Source organism: Gymnoscopelus microlampas (assembly GCF_963454915.1).
Source record: "Gymnoscopelus microlampas genome assembly, chromosome: 2".
In the NCBI taxonomy this organism is placed as follows: Eukaryota; Metazoa; Chordata; class Actinopteri; order Myctophiformes; family Myctophidae; genus Gymnoscopelus; species Gymnoscopelus microlampas.
The window spans coordinates 27,514,486-27,534,485 of NC_139939.1; the positions used below are offsets into that span (position 1 = coordinate 27,514,486).

A 20,000-nucleotide genomic window follows, 5' to 3' on the forward strand; every position below is an offset into this window, starting at 1 on the left:
ACTACATCTCAGAGGCAAATATTGTACTTTTACAATTATTTTAAAATATAGCCTATCTACAAGCCTATATCTACAAGCTCACAACGTGTCGCACTGCGATGTGTTGTGTGCTTGCAGATCTGCTATTTTCAAAAGAGTTGTATCCACCTGTTTCCTAGGCTTTTCACTGTGTTCCACTTCCTGTCTTTTGATCCAATGAAATCCAATGAAACCGGTCAGATGACTAATGATATCCAATGAAATCCGACAGGAAGTGGAAAACACAAGCCTAGGAAACAGGTGGATACATTTTGAAAACTGCATAATGATGAGTACTTTGTCACAGAGCATTTCTACATTGGGGTATCGATACTTTTACTTAAGTACTTCTTCCACCACTGTGCGCGAGTACAGCCTAATTTATACCTTGCCGTATGACCGCCTAGCGACACAGTCATGCAACAAAGTATAAATTAGGCTTGAATCCCCCAGCCTCACTCATGCCCCATCCCATCACACGGATCCACTGAATGACCCCTTACTCCACATGTGTTCATCAATAGGGCTGACATGGAGTCACTGAGACAAGGTTTGCTACTTAAGGGACCTATCCTACTCCAGAGGAGCGGCCTTAAGACATGCTTCAGTGCTCCTGTCAACTACAGGTTACCGACCACAATGTGCAAATGCAAAATACTTGTCCTCTTCAAGAGAAAAATAAATAAATACAAATACACATAATGCTAGCGTGTATTTTCTTCACAATCCAATAAAGAGTTTGATAAACATTCGACGCTTTAAATTTTAATATGCTACTGCATTAAAAAAGGATGTGGGTTGGCCTGGCTAACAGATGTCCTTAAAGCATCACAAGAAAATACTTTTTATAGATAAAACATGTTTCCGTTGGAAAGGATTCACAGGCTATTAAGTTACTGTACGTCCTGCGCCCAGGTCTGATGTCTCTGGTAGGCTGACAGAAGGCTGTGAATATTTAGCAAACAGTAGCCTAGGAACCCGTTTAAGCGAGAATTAAAAATGGCAAGCCACCTGTTCCGTTCATTACAGCAACTGTTGATACAGGCAGAGGATCTGCCAGTGATTTGCCAGACTCACTCCCACCCGAACCCTTATGAAGGCTGTCCATCTCACGCGCACACACGGCACGCACACACACACATACACACCTCTGAGTTAATTTATTCATTTGCATCTCAGAGAGTGAACAAATTTGGTTCCATTTGTACACTCTCAAAGTTGAATTAACAGAGGATTTCACTGTGGGCACGCGCGCGCACACGCACGCACGCACGCACACACACACACACACACACACACACACACACACACACACACACAGACACAGACACAGACACAGACACACACACACACACACACACACACACACACAGACACACACACACACACACACACACACACACACACACACACACACACACGCACACACACACACGCACGTCTACCTCTCTCTCTGAAAAACACACCCGACTAAAGCTCCTTTTATTCCTTCCCAAAAATAAAACCTGTACAGTGTATATGAGGCATCAACTATGAATAGTTTTGATTGAAATTTTCGTCTGAAGTATATTTCGCATTTCGAACCGTTTATTTTTTCACACCCCTGCTGTTCAGAAATACAGAGATGCACTTACCCACTGCTAAAAGGCTTCACATGCAGATGTGTAACCGTAGAAGTCACATGCCATACTAACAGAAAATCCTGACTCTTTTTTTTAAAATCTCTATTTCACCTCACCCACTCTTTCAAATATTCTTTTAGATTTTAATCTAAAACACTGAAACCACTATTTAGGGCTTTGGTTGTGATACACTCCTAAATGCAACAGCAATGTGACAGTTTATACAGTACTTCATTGTATGGCAGTGTTGCTTGCCAAAAATAACTGATTTTCAAATCTAAAATGAGCCAAGGGACACCAGTGTACAACATTGTTTATAAATCAGGCTTTAAGCAGCACATGTGCATGTGATATAGTTTTTACAAAAGCTAGTTTCTGTTCAGCTGATATGAATCACGCTATGTGATGTTATTACTGTAGACTTGTTATGTGTACTACTACACAAGAAAGTAAACAAACATTGGTACTTTTTGAGTATAACATGCAGGATATAAAAGTGGACATATAGTTACTTTGTTGAAATTACAACACATGACTGTTTAATAAGCAAACAAATGAGTAATTCTGAAAGGGATTTAGATAATTGTGATATGTGCACCCTGCTTTTCTTTTTCATTTAAGTGCACTGGTGCTCCTATAGGAATAAAGCTCAGAGGATGAACTTATATTGAAACATGTTGAGAATAATTATTTGCGGGCTGGCAAACAAACTACCGTTCCAGTTAGGGGCTGCAACAAGAAGTCGTAATGAATCAATAGGTTTTTGTGCATGAGGTTAATTCTCACCGGTTGTTAGAGATAAATCAAATGAAGTAGCACATACTTCATTACCTGCAGTACTCTTGGCAATTTTAAATTCCCCACTCCATCTGCTACGTGTATAGACAGACACAAACACGCCGATGCACACCGTGCATGCACCCACACATGCACATACAGCACACATTATGCACCTCCTTTTTCTTATCTAACTTCTATCTTCCCCTGGTGCAACATTGATTGATTCCTTATTAAAACAATCTGCATCTGCATCTATTGTGGAAGTGTACTCAACTGACAATTAATGCAACACTTTGGTTGGGAGCCAATTATATCGCACGATTCAGTTCTGTTCACTTGCTTTCTCAGTGTTGGTCCCTTCAGGAGACACAGTCACACAGCAAGATGGCCCACTGTTCCAGCTGGGCACATCAGTGCCCATTAACCCATTGATACCTGGAACGCATCTGTGTCACTTTAGATGTCTTTGGCTATTCAAAAATAGCAGATCTACAAGCTCATAGCGCGGCACCGAGTGCCGCGCTATGAGCTTGTAGATCTGCTATTTTTGAAAAATCTTGATTTTTTTTTTGATTTTTTTTCAAAAAATGTTATGATTTAGATTTTTTTAAAGAATCGCCTCAGGTCTTAATGGGTTAAGACCATCACTGGCCATGCCCACCTACTGCTAACAGAAATCCTCCTCTCCACAACAACTGCACAGGGAGTCCAGGACACACTTTAATATTTCTCGAAACTATGACTCAACTCAATAGCTGACACAAACACACGAACAAGGGTACCTGGTCTGCGACAGCGCGGGCCAATTTGTCCATCCTGGAGCCAGCCTCAGCAATCTTCTTAGCTGCATTGATGACATCTGAGGAATTCTTTAAGGGGCCTTTACCTCTGGAAAAGTGTGGAAGGAATGGCAAAAGAGGGAGGAGGGAGGGAGAGACAGCATGTGAGATCGAGATATGTGTCAAGGGTCTTCGTTCTGGTCTTCATTAGCACAACTTACGTTAACCACAGGAAATTACCAATGGACCCTTTTCAAAGCAGACATTTTGACAGATAAACACGGCTGAAGGTAATAACGATAATTGTGGGTGTGTTTCATTTAGGTGAGTGCCAGCATGAAGTTAACTGTACAGGAGCTGTCCATGCTGGCACACAGTAGCACCTAATTATAAGACATGGTACTTCTGGCCAATCTGATTGGGCGAAATAGGCTCCCCAGTCGTGCTCAAATCAGCATGACAGCACACCTAGCTGTGCTGAAATGAAAATGGCCTCATCACTATAAATATCACTTCGCCACTGATTATAAATATAGCCAACTGTTCAGCCTTGACATTACACAGTAAATTCCTCACCGGATTTTACTGTGCATTAGATGACTAGGTGACGCAGCACTAGCACTACAAGTAAAAAAAATGTATGTGAAGCTCACACACAGGAAAGTTTTGTTTTTCTGTGTGGTATATATTCAGTTTGAGAAATAACAGTCTCTAGTTAGGCCCACTAGCTCAAGATGGGCTCGCTGTCTCAACAGGGACTAGTTAATGTCTCAGTCAGACCCCATATATTTCCAGGAAAACTGTGATAACAGGGTTTTTTTTTACTTTGAGGACGAAGAATTGCCTCGCAATATGAAAATGTTTTATTTTGTAGTTATAGTTGTATAATATTACAATATTATACAAGAGGGTGTGCTTTACCATCATTATTGGCACTTCAGTGTCGCTCACGGATGCTTACCGCATCACTGTTGTGCCAACAATGACGGTAAAGCGCACCCCCTTGTGTAATATTGCTTAAATAATTAATGTTATGACATTCAGCTGTGTTTATGCCTCATCTCTCTGCTGTGAAAAGGGTGTATTACACACAGAAGATTGATCGACTGTGATGTTTTCTACACTGCCCCAGGGGTCATCGTCAGCGAGCAGGGAGACAGGCACAGCACCGGGACCATAATCAAAGATCACTAAAGTACACCTATACATTTGGGCTGTGCCATATAGCTGCGCACTGAATCACACCATGCATTGGAAAGAGATTAGTCAGCTGAGGACCAGGCCAGACATGTACTGTAGAGCCCAGATGGAGGGAGACTGAGAGGAAAAGCTGTCGGCCTTCTGTAAACATAAACCAACAAGATGGTAAATGCTCCTGGATCAACCATTCTTGTCTACCAAACAACACTGTATTCCAATCCAAATGAAGGTAGCCTGGATCGAGGCCTCTCCACCAGAACCATGTGTTGGTGCAAAGCTGTTCTGTGTGTACTCCAATTCAAGCCTGCACATGGGGCGCTGGCCACTCAGATTTATGACTGATTCATACTTCGTCGCGCAGCAAAAAATAGCAGACATACAAGCTCACAATGCATCGCAGCCGCGCCATGCGACGCGACAGAGCATACAGTACATTCAGTTGGTGCAGTCGCTGCACAAAACAACTGAAAGAGAAAAAAAGAAGGAAAAAAAAGACTTGGCCCTGAAACTTCTTTAGTTGGGTCGGACAAATTCTGCAACAAGACAGATAGCTTTTATCCATTATCCTGCAGACACAATGATGAGACAGCAATCAACCATTGCTTTCACCAGAGCAAATGGGTCTAACAATAAAAGGCTTTTAGGAGGAGAGCGGTGGCACTCAGTGTCACTTTCTCGCATTTACCTGGTGAAGTCTGTCATCTCCATCATGATCATACACATCTGCTTGGCCAGCACGATGATGTCATTGCCATTGTCATCCCACTTGGCCACCTCAGCATCCAGCTTGCACTTCTCCTGCCTGAAGCTCTCCACCTGCTCAGCAATCTTGGCTTTCTCCTCCTGGGGCAGCTGGGCCATGATGGCCTGCAGGTGACACAGAGGATTTGGACATCAAAGAATATGTGAGTGAGTGAACTGGGAGGAGAAGGGGTGAGATGGTGAAGGAGAGAGTGCTGATGGAAAGTGGAAGTGGAAAATAAGCAATTGGACAAAAATCTGCTGTCCTAAGTCAAAGTGTCATTATGACACATCAAATGGAGAGCTGCATCACCCTTTGTAAAAAAGAAGTACAGATAAGAAACTTTTTTTTTCTGGCCTCTTGCTCAGTCTACTTCTTAATCTGCTCACCAGTAAAATTGGACAGAGTTTGGATACTGAATGTCCCTTGCCCTCCTGAAAATGCTTCAAAATAAAGTCCCAAACTTTACAATTAATGACTGGACCTTTCTAAACCCTGTGACATCTTATACTTATGAAGAGAAAATCCATTTTTTTTTTGCCTTCATCTTCCTCCGAGTGAGAATACATTTGCTCTCTCAGAGGCCATTAGGGGCAGGCCCAAAATGGCATAAATCTTATGGCAAGGTCACAGGCACATTTGGAACTCTGTATTATTTGGAAGATAAATGTATAATTACTTTGCTTCTTAGACCAGAGAATGAATAATGCATTTGTTCAACATTATGTCAGGGAGGTGAGATGGAAGGAGGAGTAACCTGGCTACCATTAGGTCGATTCTATTGACTCCAGAATGAGAGAGAGCGAGAAGGAGGCGGGGGAATGGGAGGTGGTGTGGTGCGGGCGGGGTGGGGTGGGGTGGGGGTGCGTTTAAAAAGGAATGATCTATTCATTTCAGCAGATCGCCCTTATAGTGTTTTAACTGCACCTGCTATGACTCTCCAAATATTGCCATCCTTTTAATGAAACAATTCACCTTCTCTTTCCTTCCTCTCTTATTCCCTAATCTCTCAATTTACTTCTTCTCTCTCACAGCAAAGTGTGTGCAGGTGTGGGTGCGTGTGTGTGTCTCTGTGCATGCGTGTGTGTGTGTGTGTGTGTGTGTGTGTGTGTGTGTGTGTGTGTGTGTGTGTGTGTGTGTGTGTGTGTGTGTGTGTGTGTGTGTGTGTGTGTGTGTGTGTGTGTGTGTGTGTGTGTGTGAGTGGTGTAGGGAAGGCACACAGAATGAGCTCAGAGTGCGTGTGCGTCGCCTCAATCCTTTCCCTTGGTAGAGGTGTGTGTCGGTAAACGAAAACAAAAAATATAGATGACTTGTCCCCCTGAGAGCCTTAGAGAGAGATGAGCAGAGGACAGAGAGACGTGTGACAGCACAGAGCGAGAGAGAGAGAGAGAGAGAGAGAGAGAGAGAGAGAGAGAGAGAAAGAGAGAGAGGGAATTGAAACCACAGAGTGATAGAGAAGCAGAGAGAGAGAGAGAGAGAGAGAAAGAGAGAGAGAGAGAGAGAGAGAGAGAGAGAGAGAGAGAGAGAGAGAGAGAGAGAGAGAGAGAGAGGGAATTGAAACCACAGAGTGATAGAGAAGCAGAGAGAGAGAGAGAGAGAGAGAGAGAGAGAGAGAGAGAGAGAGAGAGAGAGAGAGAGAGAGAGAGAGAGCTACAGCGTAGCTATTTGCAGTGCCATCTGACACAGCTGTTTCATCAGAGGAGACCAGATGTGTCCTGAACTGTGGACTACTGATCACCGTCCCTCTGAAGCAAGTGGCACGGGACTTTGATCTTTGATTTGCTTTAAGAAATCCTACACTGCAACATCCCGACTGACCCCTGAGGTTCCATGCGGTGCCATTTTGTACACTCGCAGAGTTGAAGTAACACTGGGGATTTTACTGTGTAATGCCACAAGAAGCACACCAGCCAACCAGCTCCCTGGGAACTGTGTATGTGTACACTGCAAAAGTGTGAGTCCCTATTTAAGGCATGTTATTAAGTGATTTTATTTAGTTTTTAGTTTTGTTGTAATAAAAGCATCGCATGGCACCATTGTACGGCTGAAGTGGTTAAAAGAACACTCAGCACTGTGCAGTGTCCTCTGTACGCTACCAAGTCCAATTACCCAGAATGTGTGGTGAAAATACACACGCCGCTTTAACAAACATGCAGTTAACATGCAATTATGGTGTACACAGCAGGGGTCGAGGTTTATATGGGGTGGGGGGGCGTGCCAAGAATTTAAAGCACCTTGAAGGTTTCAGTGAGGCTTCTCTCTTCTTTTAGTCTGGCAGTAATGGTCTGTTGATTACATATTTATGATGCATGTAGCTGAGCATGTAGGCGGCTATCATCTACTATAATTGAAGCCTTAATCCATGGTGACGCAGGTGGTTGTATGCTGCCATGAGGCAGAGAGTTGGCAGACGAACATCCATCACCGGGGTGGTAAATGTATCCCCGCAAGATACGGTCTTGTTTCAGTCTCAGCGCCATACCTTTACTGGCCACTCAAGCGGAGAGCGGTCATTAGCATATCTTCTCTGCAGCCGGACGAAATTGGTGAGGCATCAATTATTCACTTAGCACTAATTATACTGAACAGTATGGAGCTGGAATCAGAAGGGTGCTTGCCTTTAAGAGCAGAATTGCAGGTTTTGACCGCAGCAACAGGTGAGTTGAGGACAGGCGAGTAGAGCAGTGCAGTAAAAGAAAAGGAAAAAAATAGGGGAAAAAAAACGTTTTCCCTGTATCAGTGTATCTCCTGCATATACTGTACTATATGCGGAGAGGCAGACCAGAATTGCTATCCCAACGGGCTGAAGAAAGCGGAAAAAGAAATCTCTTGAAACCCAACAATTTGAAATTGAAATGCCTTTCCTCAAATTAAGCATCAGGGGAGTTCAAGGCGAGAGTGCGAGGGATTTGGTTAGCGCCCCAATTCAATCCGTAAACGGTGGCAAAGAAAGAGAAAGAAAGAAATGAGGGGGGAGAGGGGTGACTGAGGTTCTAAACACAAAAGAAAGGCAGAGAGCAGGGGTAAACACATGAGCCAATTGGGACGTCTAGGGAGCGGGAGGAAGGCACTAGGTGAACCAAGCCCACCCCCCCCCCCCTCTCTTCCTTTTTCTTCTCTCCAGAATTCACTTATCCCCAAATCCCTTCCCTTGCTTTACTGATAACAACAAGGAGCAGGCCTCGGGAGCTTAGCACTGTGGCAAATCCGTCCGCAGGAGCACGGTGCCAATACACTCTGTGACTCGACCCCCGTCTGCGGGGATTAGAGAGAGAGAGAGAGAGAGAGAGGGCGCTTTCCGGGTTCCTTCACAGGGAGCGGCGTCTTGAAATGACTTTAATTTGTTTCATTTGAAATAAACTGCCCCAGACACTCAGAGTTCAATTTTATGGATGACCTATCAACAGTGTTATCCAATCACTGTGTTAAAAAGAACAGGGGAGGGGTGGCTGCCTCTCTCTGTGTGCACGCTCTGTCGCGTACATGTACAGTACACGTGCTTTAATAAAGACAGTGACTATGTACGGGGCCTACCCTTGTATGCTTTGCTTAGCCGCCTTACTACGGTTGTTTGAGTCTGATAAGTGAGCTTTTTTTTTGCATAAGGATGATAGAAATGACAGGGAAAGCAAGCAGAGGGGCAAGCTGTAGGAACAAAGGCCCCTGGGACCTCGCTGGATTTGATTTCCCCTCCATACTGAGCAGCAGGAAAGAGAGGGGGCGAGAGAGGGGGAGAGAGAGAGAGAGAGAGAGAGAGAGAGAGAGAGAGAGAGAGAGAGAGAGAGAGAGAGAGAGAGAGAAGCCTATACTTAGTTGTGTGCTGGTGCACCAAAAATAGCCTATCTACATGCTCACAAGTTGTAAGCTTGTACATTGGCTATTTTCAGTGTGCGACACCAGCGCAGGACTACGTTGTAAGTATAATTCAGGAGATAGAGAGAGAGAGAGAGAGAAAAAGAGAGAGAGAGAGAGAGAGAGAGAGAGAGAGAGAGAGAGAGAAAAAGAGAGAGAGAGAGAGAGAGAGACTAAAATCATGCATGTGTCCTGTATGTGATACCAACCCACTCACACTCTGGAGGATCATGGCTGTAAACCTCAGTGTGCTTGTGTCAGCTCAGAGAGGGAGAGAAAATGGATTATGCTTCTTCTTGTCTGTTTGAATAGAAACAGAGAGCCCGCAGTGTCTTCTTGGCATGACCGTGAGGGAATCGCAGCTTTATCCTGATATGACAGGCTGGCTGACTGGGCAGATCAACCGTGGTTAGCAGCAAACATGTCTCGCCCCCCTGTGCTGTATATGTGTAAATGTATAGCCTCGGTGGGAATAACGGGTGTCTAGGCATTGAAAAATGAGCCAATATCAATGTGTTGTATGAGGTGCTTAGCCGATGTGCCAGATGTGCAGTGTGTGTTACATGTTAACGCTTGCTACAAATGATAGCAATCATATAGGTTTGAAAACGGGGATGTGCATAGTGCAAGGCTGGGGACTTGTTCACAGGAATTTCTGTGCAGGCTGTATGTTTTCTGTTGTCCATTGGAGCAGGCGCAAGTCATCTTATTAAAATAATGTGCACTTAAGCCATTATGACCTTAGGGCATTCTTAAAAATGTTTTCTTAATCCTAACAGTTTTTTGAAAAAAATCTTTTTAAAAAAAATGTTCACGATTTTTCAAAAATAGCAGATCTACAAGCTCATAGCGCGGCACTCGGTGCCGCGCTATGAGCTTGTATATCTGCTATTTTTGAATAGCCAAGGAAATCTAAAGTGACACAGATGCGTTCCAGGTCTTAATGAGGTCCCCACCAATGTCACTTCAACTCATTATAGGATTTAAGCCTAGCAAAGTCACTGTCATCTTTTACTCACTTCTGAAAAACTACACTTTTATATCGAGGCCTTCAGAGTTTGTACTGCCTCTTTTATCCACTTTTATTCTCGTATACCTTTTCATGTTTAACTTAATTTGTTTAAATCAGTGTTGCTATATTAGTTTTAATTGATGTGTATTTTATACTTAGATCTAGATCTTTACTCTCCTGCAGTTGCTCTTTCCTCATGGCTTTATTCTTACCTTGCTATTATGAAGCACTTTGTGACTCCGTTTTGAATGGTGCTATAAAGTTCATTATCATTGTCAACTCGCAACTCTGGCCACATACATAAACAGAACATTTTATGAAAAATGTTTTATTATTTATTTTTTGTATATACATTTTAACCATATTCAAATGTTACCTAATGCACTTGATTAATTCAACCACCGTTGGCTTTAACTCACTCAGAACACACTTTACTTCTAACCCACTTTGCAGTAAAGTGCCCTCTTCAAGAAAGAATTTGACTTTAAACTGCAGCACCTGAAAGGAATGGTTTTCTCCAAGCGTATTAAAATCCTGCTCAATAACTCGTTGGGCCTGTAGCACAGTAATACAGACATTTTAGTGAAAATAAATTGCACTGTGAATTTCACAAGGCCGAATTGCGTGAGCCTAGCAAGTTTCAAGTCTCAGAGAGTGTTTTTCTGCACTTTTTAAACATGAGTGGCAGTGAATGGGGTGTGTAGGACCAAATAGAAACATATGAGGCATTTACTGAAAAAACGGTCAACGTTTATATGCGGCTGCAGTTATAACCCTGGTGGGTCCATTTGGTTATATTTGTGCACTCTCATAGTTAAATTAACACTCATGATGTTACAGTGTATGGTCCTTTAACAGTTCTTGCCAAATGGACAGGTTGTGCCATCAAATATTGTTCAAGCGGAGCAGCCCACTCAGAACACATCGAGAGCCAGGAAGACTAGATAACAGTTTGGAATTGTGAGTCTCCTTGGTGTGGTTTTGATGACATTACTTCAGAGCTCAGATGGCCCTGCAATGGTACACAGTGGGAGCCATGGATCCCCGCGGTGTTTCTGGACACCTAATGTGAATCCAACACAAGGTCTGGTTCACAGAACTCACACATCCAGTAAAAATCTATTTTAGAGTGAAGACATGGAACACTCATAGTTCACCTCAGCCTACAGTATATTCCACATTGGCTAGGATGTTTCTGTAAACGCTTGGCATTCAATGACTGCATCCCTCATCCATATAGCTGCAGATGGTACTGTAGTATGGAGGAATAAGAATCTAACAGAGTACAATGCACACTCCTCCCAACTATCACCTCGCCTCCTCAACTGCTAATAGATAAATAGCTACAGGATCTGGCTTTAACACTAATTGATATACAGTATTCTAAAATGAGGTGAAATGAGTGGGGGGAAAAAAAGAAAGAAAGAAAAAAAAAACAGGGCTTCATGGCGCAGTGATTAAAACTGGTATACCGTCAGGATTGGTTTAACCCATTGATACCTGGAACGCTTCTGTGTCACTTTAGATGTCTTTGGCTATTCAAAAATAGCAGATATACAAGCTCATAGCGCGGCACCGAGTGCCGCGCTACGAGCTTGTAGATCTGCTATTTTTGAAAAATCTTGAAACATTTTTTTTTTCCAGATTAAAAAAAAAAAATTGTTGAGATTTAGATTTTTTTTAAAGAATCGCCTCAGGTCTTAATGGGTTAATTTCAGACTCCTTTTTTTCTTTCACAACCAGATGCATTAACACCGCCCTCTGTGCGCCGGCTGTGAAAATGCCTAGGCAGTATACAACAGGCCTCACAGGTAGAGGCATGGGGCCAAGTCACACTCCTGCCATCCATCCGCAATCCATTCACCACGCACGCACGCACGTATGCGAGCGCTCACACACACACACACACACACACGCACACACACACACAGGCACACACACACACACACACACACACACACACACACACACACACACACACACACACACACACACACACACACGCGCGCGCGCGCCCACACGCACCCACACGCACGCACAGCCAGAGGCTCTGCTACTGGAGGCGAGCAAGCACTGATACCCTCTTAATGTTCTTCATGCCAGACCCAAGTGAAAAATCAGTAATGTGCACAAAGCCCAGAGCTCCAGTAATGACGATTGAGGCTTTGGCACAGCTCTGTGGCGTATTTGTGTTCTTTCTGCCATCTGAGAGGGATTTGGTAATTACTTCTTTGTTTGCGACCGCAATTTTACACCTGCCATGATCAAACAGGGTTAATTTTAAAACAACCACAATTGTTAGGATAATTTAAATGGACTTTCATGCCGGTTAAGTGGAACTAGTTGGATCAGCCCATCGTAGTATGGCAGATGATGAGGATCCATGCACGTCGAGGACACAGTATGATAATGAGATTGAAGAGTAGTTTGATTCAGGAAAAAAAAAACATGCTACCGTAAACGTTATGATTAATCATCTGGCCTTTTGCCTAGCTAATGTACATTCTTTAGTGCAATTGATTTAGTATTAGACCGCAAGCATGCAAAGAGAATTCCAGTCTGTGAAGGGACTTTGCACTCACCCGGGCACTCTGTCCAGCAATGAGCTGGTCATCTTCAGTTTGGACGCTGGTCCTGCTGCGAGCATCATAGTCCTCCTGCTCAAAGTCTGAGTCATCCTCCAGTTCTTCAGGTGTCTGTAGAGTTATAGAGTTATACAGTTATACAGTTATAGAGTTATACAGTGAGAGGGGTGGGGGGTGTGGGAGGGTGTGAAAACAATCACAAAATTGCAGGACTGACGAGCAAAAGGGGCAATTTTCTTTGTCCACATGGCACAAAGTCACCCTCAAAGCTCCTCTCTGCTCTCTCTTTTTTGCCATGTTCTCGTTGTGAGATTGAACACATATTCTGACACGGCTTATGACATCTAGAGATGTCCCATAATTAAAACAGTTAGATCTAACCATGAATAATTAATCCGTCCTTCACTGGGGTTTCAAGTCCCTTACATCATTGTTTTCCAACTTGCGGTTCACATGCAGATAGTAGGATAGTCAGTTCTCTCAACCGTGGGATCAAAAAGGCAACGAAAAGGAGGCTAAATGGATGAATCTGGCTGTTTCCTCTCTTACAGTACCTCCTCAACGCAGGTATTTTATGAAACACTAAATAATAAAACTCTTGCACTTTGGTAAGTCACTTTGAATAAGAGCTTCTGCTAAATGTCAAAATTGTACACTTTGTTTGTCTAATTAACAGCATCAATCTTAGGACTGTGAGTTAATCAAAAAAGGTGAAACTGGTGATAAATCCACATAATGACCTTTCTCCATTAAATAAACAATTACATTAGAATTGCTGTAACTGTTCAAGGTCAGTTACTACAGTAAAAAACTACATGGCTTTTTATTCCTGTTGCCTTGGCCAACATACAATGGCACTGCCAAGTGTTGGAGGATTCAAAACTTTGTTGACATCGACAATTATTCTTCAGTTTCAAGTAGAGCTCTGTTTATGGCTCCATTATATCTATCTGCCACTGTGGCTGTTTGAGTGGATACACAGACATGAGGAAGAAACTGTTCTCACAATTTCTTTTTTCATTAAAATGCCACAATGCTTTTCAAGACTATATCCAACTTTCAAAGAAGTTGAGAGTTAAAACTTGGATTCTAAATCCCACTGACTGAGCATACGGGCCCTGTCTTAGGAATTCTAAAGGACCAGTAATCCAGCTTGTATTAGAGAAAAATTACACCAACACATGCAAATACACCCTCACAAAAAAAAACCCTATTAGATGGGGCCCAGAAATTCATTTTAACAGGGTCCGTTATGATGTTATACAACAGGGAAAGCTGGAATCCTTCAAGTTGTAGCTTCAGAAAGTAATTGAACTTGGAGAAGATTATGAGGCCAGTTGGTCCCAGGCAGTTCAAAGCTGCCTGTTTTATACATTATTTACCAACATCAAATCATTTTTCCATAATTAGATTTTCTTTTCTTTTCCTTGTGTTATTATTATTATCATCATTCTTTTGTTCACAGCACCAGGAAACTTTCCAGCATGCATAAAGCTGCATAAATGAATTACCATGGGCCTACTACAGTATGTACAGTATGAAAAAGGCTTAAGGGATGGAGTAAATGTCATGCTGGCTTTAATTATTTGTTTTAAATGATTGATGATTGATTGTACAGAGGAATTCCACAAAATTTCACTGGTCAATGACTCAATGTCACTGTATTTTATGCCATTGCTGAGAAACAAGGACCATCCTATCCTATAGAGACACAAGAGTTAGGAAACTCATAACATTTATAAAATATGTTTTTTGTATAATTATATTATCATTTGTATAAGCTATGGTAGAATATTAGTAAATGAAAAGTGTTAACTGTGATCCTGTCATCAACACATCATTTACATATGATTCATAAGTCCTGTACTTATTTGACTTAGTTAATTCATTGATGATCTGTACAAGATTTATGACACATAACATTAATGTAAATTATTTGTTCAGCATACTGTAAATAATGATTAATGATAATAATGATTGCTAAAGCATTTAAGATGGTAGAGAGTAATTGATAACCCAACACTATTACTATTGAGATTTTTACAAAATAAACATTATCCATGTTTAAACTTTTTTCAGTACACAAAAGTAGTGAATATAGCAGATCTACAAGCTTTCAGCCTGTTGCGATGCGACACATTGGGAGCTCGTGGATTGGCTATTTTCACTATTTTAAGATGTTTTTATAATGATAATGAAGAAGGAACGGTTTTGGACATACATTTCCATCCGATAGCGACGACACTGTACCTGTACAGTACACACACATTGTAATTGGAAAAGTATGACCATTCGTCATATTAGAGTGAAGTTCACATGGACATGTGACCTGGTCATGATTAGATTACTACTCTAACAATTCTATAAATAGAAAATATTGATCCAACTCTCATGTTATATAGCATAAATTAAATGAAGAAGCAGAATTATCCTAATTCATGCTTGATCTTCCAAATTCTAGAGACATGAAAGGTCTCAAATAAAGGTCTCAAAATTAAAGAACAGAAAAGAAGAAGTGTGTCCTTGTTGGGGTATTTGCCAAGCACATTTGCACATACCTGGACTTTGTGTTCTGCATTTACCCACCCTAACTATTAAGAGCAGTGGAGGGGGGTAGTTAGTGGTTAACCATATCCTACTCTAGGGCAAATAATCAAAATAGCTACAATCTACAAAAAAAATCACACCCAGTGTGAAGTGAGTGGTGCCTTTGTGCCACTCCTGTTTGTGTTTAATTAGTGTAACTGGTTGCATCTTTGTGTTGCAATCAGCTGCAGCTGTTGAGGCCGTGCTCAAACGGACGGACGGACAGACAGACCCACACACACGGTCAAGTGTAGGAGTGGCTGGCACCACTCAAAAATCGACATGCTCACATTTCAGTGAAGAGATTTGGTATAGACAGGAAAAAAGGAGCGGACCAAGTATAGAGCCCTGGGGGACCTCGGTCAACTAAGTCAGTCAGTATTAGTTTGTATTAGCGCATCCTGAACAGATGTATTAAACTGTGGCCATAACATTTCAGCACATCCAAATTGGTATTTATCAGCTGTGCTAGTCAGGTTTCTAAGGTAACTTGGCTTTACAATTCACACATCAACAGGTTCACACACAGTGTGTCAATGTTTTGTCATTATAAACATAACAGCAATACAGTCGTTTCCACTTTCTCTCGAACCAATTTGAGAAACACTGAACTAATAGGGTTTTAAGTGGATAAGTGTCTGGCTCAGGGACACTTCAACCCAGACACTGGGTGCACCGAGGGTTGAACCCATGACCTTTTGATTCCCAGACAGCCTCAATTCCCACTCAGCTACTTACTCTTTATCTACTCAGCCACAGTATTAGTACCTATACAATGACCAAAGTGAAATGCATTGTAGGCTTCACAGTATACACACCCTGTGCATATTATTTGGGTAAACAATGAGGTGTCTTAAAGAACAAGGTAAACCTCATTATCCTACAGAAGAAAAAAATCCTTTTGCACATCTACGGAGACGCACAGGTGCGCCACACTTGCCTGATGAAGGTCCGAGTGACAGGACCTTTTCTGCCTGTTAAACCTCATTATCTAAAATAGAGCTCACTGAACAAAATGAATAACCATGCAGATATCCATTAGTGTAAAACAGCATCACCCCCCCCCCACACACACACACACACACACAGCAAAATCCTTAGGGTAAATGTAACCAATGGTGTAAAGTAACAAGTACATTTACTCGAGTACTGTACTCAAGTACAATTTTGAGGTATTTGTACTTTACTTGAGTATTTCCAATTTCCAATCATTTTACTGCTACTCCACTACATCTCAGAGACTCCACTACAATTATTTGAAAACTTAAGTTACTAGTTACTTTTCAGATATACATTTTTATATTATAAAACCAAACACTAACCACTTTAGCCTTATTTTATACATAGGCTATTTGAAAATAGACAATCTACAAGCTCACAACGCGTCGCATCGCGACGCGTTGTGAGCTTGTAGATCTGCTATTTTCAAATATTTTAGTACTTTTACTTTTGGTACTTTAAGTACATTTTGATGCCAATACTTTGGCACTTTCACTCAAGTACATTTTGAATTCCGGACTTTTACTTGTAACGGAGTATACTTCTACATTGCAGTATTGGTACTTTCACTTAAGTAAAGCAATTGAGTACTTTTTCCCACCACTGCATTGTATATCCTCAGAGTTACAAATGGACACGTTAAACACATACCCTTATCATGAGGACAGCTTTCCTGATGTCACGGACGCCGTCGTAGACCAGGCGGGAGGCGTCTATGAACTCGTTCTCCTCGAACGCCTGTGGGGGGTTCGTACTCAGGGCTTCGATGGCCACCTCCACTTGTTCGGCAAAGCGGGGCATCACTGCAGAGAGGAAGGGGTTACACCAGAGGTGGTATATAGGTAAAGAAAGAGAAGCACAAAAATAGAGGAATGACATACATACACAGTGTCTAGTTTAACCTATTAAGTCCTGGAACGCATCTGTGTCACTTTTTGATTTGAGATAAAAAAGCATTATTTTACACTTTAGCTATTCAAAAATAGCAGATCTACAAGCTCATAGCGCGGCACCGAGTGCCGCGCTATGAGCTTGTAGATCTGCTATTTTTGAAAAATCGAGAAAATGTGTGCAAATTTATATTATTTTGAAGCGAGCATTTTTAACTCAAATCTTTGCTTCTGGGGGTCCCTGGAACAAAATATTTTAGATGGGGGTCCGCGGCCAAATTCATATCATTTTGGGGGTCCTTGACATGAAAAAGTTTGAGCACCACTGATATAGAAACATACGTTTTTTATCAGAATACTATCGGGAATTAGAAGACATTTTTAGAATCGGCTTCAGGCCTTAAAGGGTTAAAAGAAAATCATATTTCTCCCTAAGGGGCTTACCAGACAGAAAGGACAGAAAGAAATGGTGGCAATAGCACACTGATCAGTGTGTACTGTCTGGAGTCAAGGACACAAAGCACGCACGGACACAAGCACGCACGGTCATGCACACACACACACACACACACACACACACACACACACACTCTCTCTCTCTCTCTCTCTCTGTCTCTGTCTGCATCAGTGGCAGGGTCTCCCCCTCTGTCAGTCTGTGTTCGCTGATGCACTTAAGAAAAAGGCAAGATGTCACCCCAAATCTCTGCACAGGGGACGGGGCACCGTTCCAACACTGCACGCCAATTAGCTGTTTCACCTTGGCATATGCTACAGGGGAGATTGGCCTGTCTGTCACCAAACAGTGTGTGAGCGAGTGGTTGTGTGTACTGTATGTGAATGACTGTGTTGTCGGCAACGTGTGTGTGTGTGTGTGTGTGTGTGTGTGTGTGTGTGTGTGTGTGTGTGTGTGTGTGTGTGTGTGTGTGTGTGTGTGTGTGTGTTAGCACAAGGACGCTGACTTGCAAGCTTAGCCTGTCAAATCAAAACGCCGATGAGGGGAAACAAATTCATCAATGTCTTTCAAACAAAAGGCAAGCAACAACAGCGGCGTCCCTTATGGCCATGAAAATGGTTGGTGTTTTTTGGATGTATCAACTGGCCAGAACCAATGGAACAGTCTTCATGCTCTGCGTTTGAACTCACCGATGAATTGTGGAGAATGTGAATTAAATGGACATTCTCAATATCCAAACACACACTGAATGTTTGAATTCTGAGCAATTGTCGCTGTCTGGTCGAAACCTTGGGTAGGCTATGTCCAAAAGCGTTACTGTTCAGGAAATAAATAAAAACAGCTGTGTTCCAATGCATCCAATGTTTGTATGTTCGAATCTGGGGTAGAAGAGGAAAGTTACATAGTGCAGCTTTAATAGGGCAGCTTGGCTGATGAGTATGCAGCAGGAACTCCAACAAACTGTTTTAATTAGCATCTTCATAATTCCATTGATATGTGTGAAGTGAGCAAAATCAATTATGCAACTTGCCTTTCAAAGTGTACCTGCAGCCCACATACTGTATCGCGTCTGATATAAAACATGGGCTGTATTACAGCAAGCATAAAAGGTGCTACAAAAAGTCTTTCCGTTTTTCTTTTAATTTTTAATTCAGTTTAATCCACTTACTGGAGAAGCGTAAAATAGGCTTTTGGGAATTGCTGGTAAGGCGTTTTAAATAGAAATATTTAAATGTTCTCCGAGCTCTTAATGAGCAAAGTTGCTGATGGTAAGGAGCAATTTCACTCATTCCAGTTGAGAAATGATGAAGGGAATTAAACGTGACTGCATAGGAATGGATTTTTTTTTTCCTCTTCACCCTCCTTGGCCTAACTACAGATTAAGTGAGAAGTTATGGAAGTACAACGAATGCTTAATTCCTCACAGCAAAGAAAGCATGTGTCCCTGAGAAGCGTTTAATGGGCTCAAAGCATTGGAAAATCTAAACCTCAGTTCCTCTGTTTAGATGACATCACGGAGCAGAAAACACTCACATACGAATAACGCAAACCGCTGTAAATTGCAGGCATGCGCGCAACGCTAAACCTTCAAGCTGGGGCACGTCAGTGTTTTGATTTATATTGGCCTTAGAGGCAAGTGCTTTGCCTAGTTTGACCAGATGGCTTTGCGGTCCCACTATGATTTAAGACTGACACCTCGCTTCTCCTTGCCTCCACTCCCCTCACTCACTCCTCTGCTCTCCCACGGCCTAACCTCAGCTAAACTGTCTTACCTAGCAGCCCATGCTGTATTGCTGACTCTCAAAGCAATATGCTCGTCAGCGCTTTCTCGTACCTCCCACCTCCAGTGGTGCGCTGTTGAAGATGCCTATACCCTCCCTGCCTGCATGTCTGTCTATTGCCATCTGCTTCCCTTTCAGCCTGAAGCCTCCTTCCATATCCTAACAATAGAGATGTTTAAGGTACTGTGTGTGTGTGTGTGTGTGTGTGTGTGTGTGTGTGTGTGTGTGTGTGTGTGTGTGTGTGTGTGTGTGTGTGTGTGTGTGTGTGTGTGTGTGTGTGTGTGTGTGTGTGTGTGTGTGTGTGTGTGTGTGTGTGCGTACGATACTCCAGGTGAGGCTAAGTGGAACACTGAGGCGCTCACCCTCCTGACACAAAAACATGCTCAGATTAGCTACTGCTGTAGCTCTCTTCTTTCTGCTAAATGTACAACAGGAAATGTAAACTTGCACCCATTAAGACCTGGAACGCATCTGTGTCACTTTTTGATTTGAGCTAAAAAGCGTTATTTTACACTTTGGCTTTTCAAAAATAGCAGATCTACAAGCTCATAGCGCGGCACCGAGTGCCGCGCTATGAGCTTGTAGATCTGCTATTTTTGAAAAATCGTGAAAATGTGTGCAAATCGTTGGATATATATAGTTTTAAAGCGAACATTTTTAACTCGAACTTTTGCTTCTGGGGGGTCCCTGGAACAACATA

The 20,000-nt window shown here is 42.3% G+C and overlaps 1 protein-coding gene across 1 annotated transcript in view; it reads right to left on the reverse strand.

Annotated features, from left to right (window-relative positions):
* ctnna2 (catenin (cadherin-associated protein), alpha 2) overlaps positions 1 to 20,000 on the reverse strand; it is a 551,711-nt gene that overhangs the window by 7,111 nt on the left and 524,600 nt on the right. Inside the window, exons 13-16 of the mRNA XM_084081928.1 lie at positions 16,827 to 16,978; positions 12,588 to 12,701; positions 5,085 to 5,266; positions 3,203 to 3,308 (exon numbers count right to left, since the gene is read on the reverse strand). Coding sequence (XP_083938054.1) covers positions 3,203 to 3,308; positions 5,085 to 5,266; positions 12,588 to 12,701; positions 16,827 to 16,978 — 554 coding nt within the window. The remainder of the gene's footprint in view (positions 1 to 3,202; positions 3,309 to 5,084; positions 5,267 to 12,587; positions 12,702 to 16,826; positions 16,979 to 20,000) is intronic.